We start from the raw sequence: 13070 nt of genomic DNA on the forward strand, positions 1-13070 counted from the left end.
TAGAATGATTTGTAACAGTGGACTTTAATTAAAGAGTTTCATGATCAGTTAAAAAAAAAACACAAAGTGCAGGAGTAACTTGGCGGGTCAGGTAGCATCTGTGCAGAACATGGACAGGTGACGTTTCACAAAGTGCTGGAGTAACTCAGTGGGTCAGGCAGCATCAGTGGAGAACATGGATAGGTGACGTTTCACAGAGTGCTGGAGTAACTCAGCGGGTCAGGCAGCATCTGTGGAGAACATGGATAGGTGATGTTTCAGGTTGGTACTGTTCTTCACCAAACCAGCATATGCAGTTCCTTGTTTCTTCATGATCAGTTAACCCAGATTTCAAAGCAGTAAATACTATTTTATGTAATTCTTGAAACAAAAAATACGTTTTTATTTGGATACTGTTCAATGACTTCCATTTTATATCCTTTCGTTTCAATGATGTGGCCACGTAAAATGTTCTGGTTGGAAATAACAAGGCCATGGATGATTGACTTCCCTACATAATCTCCTTTGAAACAGGGAGAACTGTAAATGTAGGACATTTACACATTTGTTGTGATAAATAATTTGTTGACTAATATCAACAAGCACATTTGATTTCATTGATATGTTAAGCAAATTTAAGATTCTTGACCTTCTATCTTAGAATGCAAGTTTCTTCATGAGGAGATACACTCTGGAATCCACCTCAAAGCCATGCAAGTTGTTTGCATCCCCTTGTAGCCTCATGAGTAGACCTCCATATGATACGTAGGCTGACCTGTAAGAGATTACAATTTATTAAGTATTTCTGTAACATCTCAGCACAATAAGTAAAATTCTGGGCTGGAGTTTTCAGGGAAGTCATTCTGAATCCATGACTCCTGAATTGGCTACCCTCTGCACCAGCTTTCCTCAGTAAATCAGTCACTAGGTCTCCGCAGAGACCGTGCCCTCCATAACTCCCCGGTCAATTCGTCCCTTCCCACCTAAACCACCCCCTCCCCTGGAACTTTCCCTTGCAACCACAGGAAATGCTACACATGTCGCTTTACCTCCCCCGTCGACTACATCTAAGGACCCAAGCGGTCTTTCCAGGTGAGGCAGAGGTCCACCTGCACCTCCTCCAACCTCATCTATTGCATCCGCTGCTCTAGGTGTCAGGTGCTCTACATCGGTGAGACCAAGCGCAGGCTTGGCGATCGCCTTCGCCCAACATCTCCGCTCAGTTCACAATAACCAACCTGATCTCCCGGTGGCTCAGCACTTCAACTCCCCCTCCCATTCCGAATCCGACCTTTCTGTCCTCCCGCTGGCCACCTTCTCATCGCGTGGTGACGATAACGGCTGCTGCCGCCCGGCTCTTCTCCACTTCCCACCCCCGGCCCACCTCTGTCACGCTGGCGGAAGCCAGCCGTCTGTGGCTGGTCCCCCCCGCTGCTTTTCACCGTCCTCGCTGGCGGCCCGCAGGCTCACTCGGTATCACACCCGCCCGCCCTGGTTTGGTTATTGATTATCAGTTATAATTTATTATTTTATTGTTAGTTTATTGTATTATTGATGATTTTTTTGGTGTGTGTTTTTGCATTAATGGGCCTGTAAATCAGCAGCAAGTAAGAATGTCATGGTGATGCTGCCAGTACATATGGCAATGAAACACTCTTGATTCTGGAAAGTCTACTGTTCTGGTACTAAAATACATTGGGTAGACAATAATGAAAGAAACCCATTTACAGCACTTGTATTAAATAAATGCATGTATTACATGTAAGCTTTCAATAACTATTATATCGATATAACTATTAACTCGATTACTCACAATCTGGTGGCCGCTTCCGTTGAGCTCTCATCCCCTTCTATTCTATAAACCTTTCCATACATGACGTATTCAAATTGGTCTGCCCTGTTTATATACAAACAGAAAAAAGGAAAGTGACAACATATAGAACAGCACAAAGATAAATTCCTTACATTTTCCTGGATCCAATAAAATGTAGACTAGTCTGTGCAAAATAGTATTAGACCACTCGCACTGATGACACAGTGCAATCATTACATTCTTATAAAGAAACCAAGTATTTAAATCATTTTTGAACGACAAAGACTAAACTACTTAAGATCAATTCACACAATGCGTTAAACAACCAAGTTATTGGCTGGTTTATTCGTGGATGGAATGAGAAGTATTTAAACTAGGATCCATGGTTACAATGGTCATCCAGTATAGTAGTAATTAGAAAAGGGACAGCCAGCCACAATCCTGTTTCAGTTTAGTTTATTGTCACGTGTATCGAGGTACAGTGAAAAGCTTTTGTGCTAACCAGTCACCAAAAAATTCAATACATGATTCCAATCAAGCCATTTACAATGTATAGATACATGATAAGGGAATGTGTAGGAAAGAACTGCAGATGCTGGATTAAATCAAAGTCGACACAAAATGCTGGAGTAACTCTGCGGGACAGGCAGCATGTCTGGAGAGAAGGAATGGGTGACGTTTCGGGTCGAGACGTTTTTCACACAGAGAGTTGTGAGTCTGTGGAATTCTCTGCCTCAGAGGGTGGTGGAGGCCAGTTCTCTGGATACTTTCAAGAGAGAGCTAGATAGAGCTCTTAAAGTTAGCGGAGTCATGGGATATGGGGAGAAGGCAGGAACGGGGTACTGATTGGGGATGATCAGCCATGATCACAGTGAATGGCGGTGCTGGCTTGAAGGGCCAAATGGCCTACTCCTGCACCTATTGTCTATTGTGACCCTTCTTCAGACACGATAAGGGAATAACATTTAGTGTAAGTTAAAGTCAGCAAAGTCCGATCAAAGATAGTGTGAGGGTCACCAAAGAGGTAGACAGTAGTTCAGCACTGCTGTCTGGTTGTGGTAGGATGATTCAGTTGCCTGATAACAGCTGGGAAGAAACTGTCCCTGAATCTGGAGGTGTGTGTTTTCACACTTTTATACCTTTCGCCTGATGGGAGAGGGGAGAAGAGGGAGTGGTGGTGTCGTGTTGACTGACATATAGTAACTATTCTTGGAAGTAAATGATTGCATTAAAGCCGTCGAGACCGTAATAGGACAATTCAACACCGTGACTCTCATCATCTTCCATATTCCAACAAATCTGGCTGCCAGAATCTCATCCTCCATTGGTAGCTGAATAATGTAGGTCTTTCCAGGTGCGGCAGAGGTTCACCTGCAACTCCTCCAACCTCATCTATTGCATCTGCTGCTCTAGGTGTCAGCTGCTCTACATCGGTGAGACCAAGCGTGGGCTTGGCGATCGCTTCGCCCAACACCTCCGCTCGGTTCGCAATAGCCAACCTGATCTCCCGGTGGCTCAGCACTTCAACTCTCCCTCTCATTCCGAATCCGACCTTTCTGTCCTGGGCCTCCTCCATGGCCAGAGTGAGCACCACCGGAAACTGGAGGAGCAGCACTTCATCTCGGTGGGCTGAACATTGACTTCTCCAATTTCCGGTAGCCCTTGCTGTCTCCTCCCCTTCTCAGCTCTCGCTCAGCCCACTGGCTCCTCCTCTTCCTTTCTTCTTCCCGCCCCCCCACCCTCACATCAGTCTGAAGAAGGGTTTCGACCCGAAACATCGCCTATTTCCTTCGCTCCATAGATGCTGCCTCACCCGATGTGTGTGTGTGTATATGGTCTATGGTATATAGACACACTGAACTTTTATCTCCTGTTCTGCATTATGTTTACATATTGTGTTGTGCTGCAGCAAGCAAGAATTTCATTGTCCGATCAGGGACACATGACAATAAATTCACTTGACTCTAGAACACTGCACAATGTCGTTAATTTTGAAACTTAGTTGCAGTGACTTCAATGCGGTAACTATAGATGATAGGAAACTCTTGGAAGAGGTCCATAGAAAAACAAGCCAATTGAGATGAGACAATGTAAAAAACTTATCAAATCACTGCAAAACTCTCAAGGTAATCAAATACATTGCAGGCACTAAAGAGGCACATTGCGTAATGTCATACTAACTTTGGAACACTGTGATCTTTGCCAGTTAGGAATGTAGCCAACATGTATTTGAATGACTGCAAGGAATTGCCCCCCTGCATTTGCCTACAACTTGTTCCAAAGTCCAATGACCCTTGGTGAAAAGATAATCGCTGACCTCCATACTTTCGTAACTTGTGTGCAATTTGTTAATTGTGGTGTTGCCTCACCAGGAACAAGTGGAGGTCAACGTGTGAGGGGTGATGCGATAAAGGACGTGTGCGCAGTTGCAACGAGCTTGGCTTCAGAGCAAAATAAAGGGCAATAAGCCATCGAGGAGTTTGTTCAAATAGTCCGAAGAAGGGTCTTGACCCGAAAGGTCACTCGAGTTACTCCAGCTGTTTGTGTCTATCTTATGTAATGAAGGGGCAGTGTTAGGCCACGTAATGTGGTTCAAAACACAAAATGCTAGAGGGACTCAGCAGGTCAGGCAGTATCTGTGCGGGGAATGGACAGGTGCCGTTTCAGGTTGGGACCCTTCTTCATACTTGTCATTCCTTCCACCAATGCTGCCTGACCCATTGAGTTCCTCCAGTACCTGGTGTTTTTTCACAAGATTCCAACATGTGCAGCTCCTTGTGCCTCTATGGGTTCCTTGTGCCTTGTTCCTTGTACGGGTGTCAGAGGTTATGGGGAGAAGGCAGGAGAATGCGGTCAAGAGGGAGAGACAGATCAGCCGTGATTGAATGGCGGAGTAGACTTGATGGGCCGAATGGCCTAATTCTGCTCCTATCACTTATGATCGTATGATCTATGTAATGTAATTGCGCATTAACAAGCTAAATCGTAGACAATAGGTGCAGGAGTAGGCCATTCGACCCTTCAAGCCAGCACCGCCATTCAACGTGATAATGGCTGATCATCAACAATCAGTACCCTGTTCCTGCCTTCTCCCCATATCCCCTGACTCCGCTATCTTCAAGAGCCCAATCTAGCTCTCTCTTGAAAGTATCCAGAGAACCGGCCTCCACCGCCCTCTGAGGCAGAGAAATCATTTACGAGTATGAGGAATAAAACTCAACCAGAGGTAAAATAGGACAGGAAAGCTGTGAAAAGGCTGTCAACTTTGCCTAGTTATAGCATGCCTACGTACCGAGATGGCCGGTCATCTGTGGGGTTGTATTCGCCATCATCCGGAGTTCCATCTTCATACAGAGTGCTTGCTATTACCAGACGGAATTTATCACCTGGAATTAAAAGCTTTCAGTACACAGGCAATAGATATAATTAAAGTATAAGAAAGAACTGCAGATGCTAGTTTAATTCGAAGGTGGACACAAAGTGCTGGAGTAACTCAGCAGGTGAGACAGCATCTCTAGAGAGAAGGAATGGGCGACGTCTGAAGAAGGATTTCTACCCGAAACGTTGCCTATTTCCTTCGCTCCATAGATGTTGCCGCACTCGCTGAGTTTCTCCAGCATTTTTGTCTACCTTAGATTTTCCCGCATCTGCAGTTCCTTCTTAAACATGCTGCTTCACCCGCTGAGTTACTCCAGCATTTTGTGTCTACCTTCAATATATAATTAAGCCTCACTTCACCCTTCCCCAGTACAAACCAGAACCATATACAAATCATAAACCCAAAACACATTTTCCTCTTCTAGTATCTACAATTATTTTATCTACTGAAAATCAATTGCATCAACATTCCCTTCTCCAAACCCACACCAAATCTATGAAGAATTAGGATGTACTTATGGTTTACATTTAGTTTAAAGATACAGCGCGGAAACAGGACGTTTGGCCCATTTAGTCCGGAACCGAGCAGAGATCCACGCACATTAACACTGTCCTACGCACACTAGAGACAATTTTTACATTTACCAAGCCAATTAACCAACAAACCTGGAAGGTAGACAAAAGTGCTGGAGAAACTCAGCAGGTGCGGCAGCATCTATGGAGCGAAGGAAATAGGCAACGTATCGGGCCGAAACCCTTCTTCAGCCTATTTCCTTCACTCCATAGATGCTGCCGCACCCGCTGAGTTTCTCCAGCACTTTTGTCTACCTTCGATTTTCCAGCGTCTGCAGTTCCTTCTTAAACCTACAAACCTGTCCGTCTTTGGAGTTTGAGAGGAAACCGAACATCTCGGAGAAAACCCATGCAGGTCACGGGGAGAACGTACAAACTCCGTACAGACAGCACCCGTAGTCAGGATGGAGCCCGTGTTTCTGGCGCTGCAAGAGCTATAAGGCAGCAACTCTACCGCTGCGCCACCATGCTGTCCCGCATTGAACTAACATTTTACCAATCTTGAACATTATGATATTTCTAAGAAATTTAATTTGGGCAAACCAGACATCTCTGCAGTTTTCATCCAATTTAGGTAACCATTCCAGATTCAATGCAGTAAAATATGGAAGGTTTTATTATATTCCCACTAACCAAAATAATTACATTTTGATCCTCGTAATGCCATTCAGCTAAATTCATTGCATAAATTAAAATAAAATCATATGGCATTTTTAAGTAAACTATTTTGAACTGCAGTAGTTCAGCATTTGGACAGAACGTTCATGAGTACAGCAGTTAGGAAGTTATGTTACAGTTTTGGTGAGGCCACATTTGGAGTACTCTGGTTAGTTTTGGTCACCTTGCTACAGGAAGGATGTAGAAACATAGAAACATAGAAAGTAGGTGCGAGAGTAGACCACCAGGTCCGTCGAGCCCGCACCGCCATTCGCTCATGGCTGAACACTAAACAGACACACTTACCCACAAACAGTAGACACAAGACACAGAACACAAGACACTACCCTCCCCTTTATACCGCTATCACCCCTCTCCACCCCAAGAACCTCGTGATCTCCTGGGGGAGGCAAAAAACCGGATAAAAACCCAGGTCCAATTCGGGAAAAAAATCCGGGAAATTCCTCTCCGACCCCAATCCAGGCGATCGACACTTGTCCAGGAGATCACTCAGGTCTTACTATACTAACCATACCTAGGTCCATATCCCTGCCCTCTCCCCGTAGCCCCTTATCCCCTTGGCAGCTAAAAAACCATCTATTTTAGTCTTAAATATATTTAAAGTTTCTGCTTCCACTGCTCCCTGGGGCAGTGAATTCCATAAATTAACCACCCTCTGGGTGAAGAAGTTCTTCCTCATCTCAGTTTTAAAAGAGCCCCCCCTTATTCTGCAACTATGTCCCCTAGTTCTAGTTTCCCCGATCATTGGGAACATCCTTGGTGCATCCACCCGATCAAGGCCCCTCACGATCTTATATGTTTCAATGAGATCGCCTCTCATTCTTCTAAACTCCAAAGAGTAGAGTTCCAGCCTACTTAACCTTTCCTCATATGTCAATCCCCTCATTGCAGGAATTAATCTTGTAAACCTTCGCTGCACTGCCTCCAGGGCTAGTACATCCTTTCTTAAGTATGGACCCCAGAACTGTACACAGTATTCCAAATGTGGTCTCACTAATACTGTGTACAGCTGCAGCAAGACCTCCGTGTTTTTATACTCAATCCCCCTAGCAATAAAGGCCAAAACTCCATTGGCCTTCCTGATTGCTTGCTGCACCTGCATACTAACTTTTAGTGATTCATGTACTAATACCCCTAGATCCCTTTGCGTTGCATTACAACGCAGCTCCTCCTCATTTAGAAAATAACTTGCCCTATCATTTTTTTTCCCAAAGTGAATGACTTCACATTTATTAGTATTAAATTTCATCTGCCAAGTTGTTGCCCACTCACCTAGCTTATCTATATCCTTTTGCAGACTCTTCCTATCCTCCTCATCCCCTACTTTTCCTCCCATTTTTGTATCGTCCGCAAATTTTGATATATTACACTTGGTTCCCTCCTCCAAATCATTTATATAAATTGTGAACAACTGGGGTCCCAGCACCGACCCTTGCGGAACCCCGCTAGTTACCGGTTGCCATCCCGAGTATGAACCATTTATCCCCACTCTCTGCTTCCTATTTGTTAGCCAATCCTCTACCCATGCTAATATATTACCCCCAATCCCATAATTTTTTATTTTTAGCAATAGTCTCTTATGTGGCACCTTGTCAAAAGCCTTTTGGAAGTCCAAGTATACCACATCCACCGGTTCCCCTTTATCCACCCGGGTTGTTACTTCCTCAAAGAATTCGAGCAGATTCGTTAAACAGGACTTCCCCTTCACAAAACCATGCTGGTTCTGTCCGATGAAGTCATGTTTATCCAAGTGCCCCGTTAGTGTTTCTTTAATAATTGTCTCTAACATTTTACCCACCACCGATGTTAGACTAACCGGTCTATAGTTACCCGCCTTCTGTTTACTTCCTTTTTTAAATATAGGTGTTACATTGGCCATTTTCCAATCCACTGGGACCGTTCCTGCCTCCAGGGAGTTTTGGAAAATTATCACCAATGCATCCACAATCCCCACCGCTATCTCCCTCAAGACCCTTGGATGTAATCCATCAGGCCCAGGGGATTTATCCTCCTTCAGTCTCATTAATTTCCCTAATACCACCTCCTTGGTGATCTTAATAGTATTTAGCTCCTCCATTCCTACCGCCCCCTGTTTATCCAGCGTTGGAATATTTTTTGTGTCTTCTATGGTGAAGACTGATACAAAATACTCGTTTAATGCCTTTGCCATTTCCATGTTCCCCACCAACAACTCTCCAGTCTCACCCTCCAATGGACCAACGTTCACCTTAGCCACCCTTTTTCTTTTTATATAGCTATAAAAACTCTTACTATTAGTTTTTATGTTGTTCGCTAAATTCCTTTCATAGTCTATTTTCCCCGTCTTAATTAATCTCTTAGTTATTTTTTGCTGACCTTTAAATGCTTCCCAATCCTCTACCCTCCCACTATCTCTGGCTACCTTATATGCCCTTGCCTTCAGCCGAATACTATCCTTTATAGTTTTACTGAGCCATGGCTGACTGTTCTTACCCTTACCCCTTTTTTTCTTCATAGGAATAAATTTTTCTTGAAGGTTATACAGTATACCCTTAAACGTACACCACTGCTCATGTACCGTCTTATTCTTGAGTCTGCTATCCCAGTCAACTTTGATCAGCTCAGTCCTCATACCTTCATAATCCCCCTTATTTAGACTAAGCACCCTAGCCTGAGTTTCAACCTGCTCCCCTTCTATTTGAATATGGAATTCGACCATATTGTGGTCACTTGTTCCCAACGAGTCCCTAACTATGACATTTTTAATTAATCCTGCTTCATTACACAGGACCAGATCCAAGATTGCCTCCCCCCTTGTCGGTTCTGTGACATACTGTTCTAGGAACCCGTCTCTAATACATTCTATAAACTCTTCCTCTAGTCTACCCTGCCCAGTTTGGTTTGCCCAATTAATATGAAAATTGAAGTCCCCCATGATTACAGCAGTTCCCTTTTTACATGTGTCATTCAACTGGGAAGAGTGCAGAGAGGATTTGCGAGGATGTTGCCAGGACTGGAGGGCCCGAGCTATACGAAGAGGTTGGGCAGGTTAGGACTTTATTCCTTGGTGTAAATGAGGTTGAGAGATGATTTTACAGGTGTTAAATAGAGAGGGTCCATGCACAGAATCTTTTATCCAGGGTAGGGGGATCAAAACTAAGAGGATGTAGGTTTAAGGTGAGAGGGGCAAGATTTAATACGAACCTGAGGGGCTACTTTTTTCACTCAGAGGAGGGGGTGGGTATACAGAATGAGCTACCAGAGGAGGTATTTGAGGCAGGTACTATAACAACATTTAAATGACATTTGGATGGTTTTCTTGCGAATGAAACCAATAAACCAAAGGAATAGTTAGATCTCAAGCCGGGTGTTGAGCAGCCAGGTTATTGTCTCTGTGTCAATGTCTGCCAGGCCCTGAGCTCCATTTGGTGGGTGGTAGAGCGGGCACCCAGAGATGACATGGTTGGCTGTCTGTTGTTCTGCTCCGCATTCACAGGCTGGGCTCTGGCGGAGCCCCCATCTCCACACGCTGGCATTGAAACGCCCAACTCCAGTACCAAGTCTGTTGAGCTTCACCCATGCTCCTCTGGGGAGTTCAGACCCTGGACAGCTTTTATCTGGTGAAGAGATGTAGCTGTGTAATGGAGATGAGGTTGCCTTCCACTCCTGTGACCACTTGGTGGCTATCCAGTGTGCTTTTGATTTGGATGGTACATGAATGGGACAGCTTTAGAGAGATATGGGACAAACATGGATGAATGGGACTGGCGTTGCTAGGGTATCTTGAGCGACATGGATAAGTTGGGCTGAAGGGCCTGTTTCCGTGATGTATAACTAATGATGGCACACACAAGTGTGGCCTCATATTTTTTTTCGTTTAGAGATACAGCACGGAAACAGGCCCTTCAACCCGCCGAGTCCGCACTGACCAGCGATCCCCTCACACTAGGGACAATTTTACATTTATACCAAGTCAATTAACCTACAAACCTGCACGTCTTTGGAGTGTGGGAGGAAACCGAAGATCTCGGAGAAAACCGACGCGATCACGGGGAGAACGTGCAAACTCCGTATAGACAGCACCCGTAATCAAGATCGAACCCATGTCTCAGGCGCTGTGAGGCAGCAACTCTACCACTGCACCACCGTGTCACCCCATAGTTACCATTAAAATTATGATTAACTTGACTTTTAGTTTTCCAAGTTAAAAATAGCAGTTAGTGTCTTACCGAGTTCAACAGGGTAAATCTGAATGTTTACATCAAGTATCAGGTCCATTTTGAAGGATTCACTCTCACAATGTAGACGGGAAACTGTAAAGACAACAATAATCGTATTATCAGACCAAAAATGTCAAAATAGCACTTTAATTTGTGGATTTGTGAGTTAATTGCCTGTTGTAAATTGTCCCAAGTGTGTAGGTGGTTGGTAAGAATTGACGGGAATGCAGGGATTATTTAAAAAAAGATTAATGTAGTATGAATGGAAATGAGTAGTTGATGGTCAGCATAGACGTCGATGGGCTGAAGGGCCTGTTTCCGTGCTCTGTGTCTCCATGAAAGCAGAGAATTTACAGATCACTGGTACAAGGTGGGAAAACACACAAAGTTTCTTGAGATAGACAGAAAGTGCTGGAGTAACTCAGCGGGTCATAGAAACATAGAAAATAGGTGCAGGAGTAGGCCATTCGGCCCTTCGAGCCTGCACCGCCATTCGATATGATCATGGCTGATCATCCAACTCAGTATCCCATCCCTGTCTTCTCTCCATAGTCAGGCAGCATCTGTGGAGAACATGGATAGGGGACGTTTCACAGAGTGCTGGAGTAACTCAGCAGGTCAGGCAGCATCTGTGGAGAACATGGATAGGTGACATTTCACAGAGTGCTGGAGTAACTCAGCGTGTCACGAAGCATCTCTGGAGAACATGGATAGGTGACATTTCACAGAGTGCTGGAGTAACTCAGCGGGTCAGGCAGCATCTCTAGGGAGTTCTCAAAAAGGAACTGCAGATGCTGGAATATCGAAGGTGCACAAAATTGCTGGGGAAACTCAGCGGGTGCAGCAGCATCTATGGAGCGAAGGAAATAGGCGACGTTTCGGGCCGAAACCCTTCCTCAGACTGAGACTGAGCATCTCTAGGGAACAAGGAGAGGTGACGTTTCAAAGAGTGCTGGAGTAACTCAGCCGGTCAGGCAGCATCTGTGGAGAACATGGATAGGTGACGTTTCACAGAGTGCTGTAGTAACTCAGCGGGTCAGGCAGCACCTATAGGAAACATGGATAGGTGACGTTTCAGGTCGGGTCCCTTCCTCAGACAGTTATATTTTTGCCCCTCAGTTTTATCTTGTACACTCCTACTCGAGTTCATGACATTTTAATCAGTCATCATCCATGTTTCTTCTGTTCACAGATGACATTAGTGTTGGGGCGGGTTCAACCAGATAGCTGTAGGACAATAGGGTCAGGCAACATGTCTGGAGAACATGGATAGGTGATGTTGCGGCTCAGTCTGATTGTGGGGGAAATAAGGAAAGAGGGGAGGACGGGGGGGGGGGGGGGGGAACAGAGTGTGCGGGGTAATAGGTGAACACAGGCGAGGGAGGGGGTTACTTGGCAGGCAGATTGTTGCCCTGGGAGGCCAGCGTGTTTCATTGTCACATGTACTGAAATGGAACAATCAATATCTTACTTGTCACAGCTTAACAAGTTTGTAAACACAGCGCTCAATAGATAATATAATAAACAAAAAGGTTCTATAAAAAAAAACCCTAACATAGTGCAGAATAAAACAGTTACCCAGGGACCTGCCACCCACATCACGTGGAGCCGACCTCCACCTCCCCCTCAGCCCCTTCCATCACCCTCCTCTTCTCACCACTCCCCCACCTCTCTCTCCCCTCTCACCACCCTCCTCCCCCCTCTCCACCCCCCTACCCTCCCTCGTCTCCCCTTCCCCCTTTTGTTTTATGTGCTGTGTGTATTTTTTGCTTTTTATTTAGTATGGCTGTATGGTAACTCAAATTTCACTACCTTAATTGGTACGTGTGACAATTAAATTGAATCTTGAATCTTCTCCCCTCTCCCCCTTTCCATCTCTCCTCACCACCCTCCTCCCCTCTCCCGCTTCATCTGCCTCCTCCCCCTCATCACTCCTCTCTCCCCACCTCCTCCCTCTCCCCTTCCTTCTCTCCTCAGCTCTCTCCCCTCACCTCCTCCATCTCCCTCCTCCTCTCCCTTTCCCTCAGCCCCTCTCCCCTTCCACCTCTCACCCTTCCCTTCTCTTCTCTCTCTCTCTCCCTCCTCTGCCACACACCTCTGTCAAACTTTATCCCCTCCGGATCAATGTCCTTCACGTCAAAGATGTCTTCGAACAGGATGCCGGCCATGGTGATGAGCCGGGGGTAGACAGAGACCGTGAAGGGGGGAGACAGACACACAGCCTCCCGCCAGCCAGCCCGCCCGCTCACGGCACGCCGGGATACTGGCTGACTTCAGCGCCACTCCGGGCAGCAGGCGGGCGAGCAGGTTGTGATCATTTGACCGCTACCGCCGCCATCTTTTATCAGGTCACGGCACCAACGTCCCCATTCAACGCATTATGCTGAAGCCATCTTTGATCAGGGCACTTCTCTGCTGCGATCAAGGCACAATTCGGCCGCCATTTTTTG

General features: G+C 45.6%; 1 protein-coding gene across 1 annotated transcript; it reads right to left on the bottom strand.

Annotated features, from left to right (window-relative positions):
* Positions 1-355: 355 nt before the first annotated feature.
* On the bottom strand, positions 356-12890 carry polr2h (RNA polymerase II, I and III subunit H). Its single transcript, XM_033031310.1, has 5 exons — positions 12716-12890; positions 10630-10713; positions 5085-5178; positions 1793-1876; positions 356-754 (listed from the first exon to the last, which is right to left on the bottom strand). The coding sequence occupies exons 1-5, from the start codon at positions 12786-12788 to the stop codon at positions 637-639; spliced, it is 453 nt and encodes a 150-aa protein (XP_032887201.1). The 5' UTR covers positions 12789-12890; the 3' UTR covers positions 356-636.
* Between the last annotated feature and the right edge of the window lie 180 nt (positions 12891-13070).

The sequence above is a fragment of the Amblyraja radiata genome, chromosome 13, assembly GCF_010909765.2.
Source record: "Amblyraja radiata isolate CabotCenter1 chromosome 13, sAmbRad1.1.pri, whole genome shotgun sequence".
NCBI lineage: Eukaryota > Metazoa > Chordata > Chondrichthyes > Rajiformes > Rajidae > Amblyraja > Amblyraja radiata.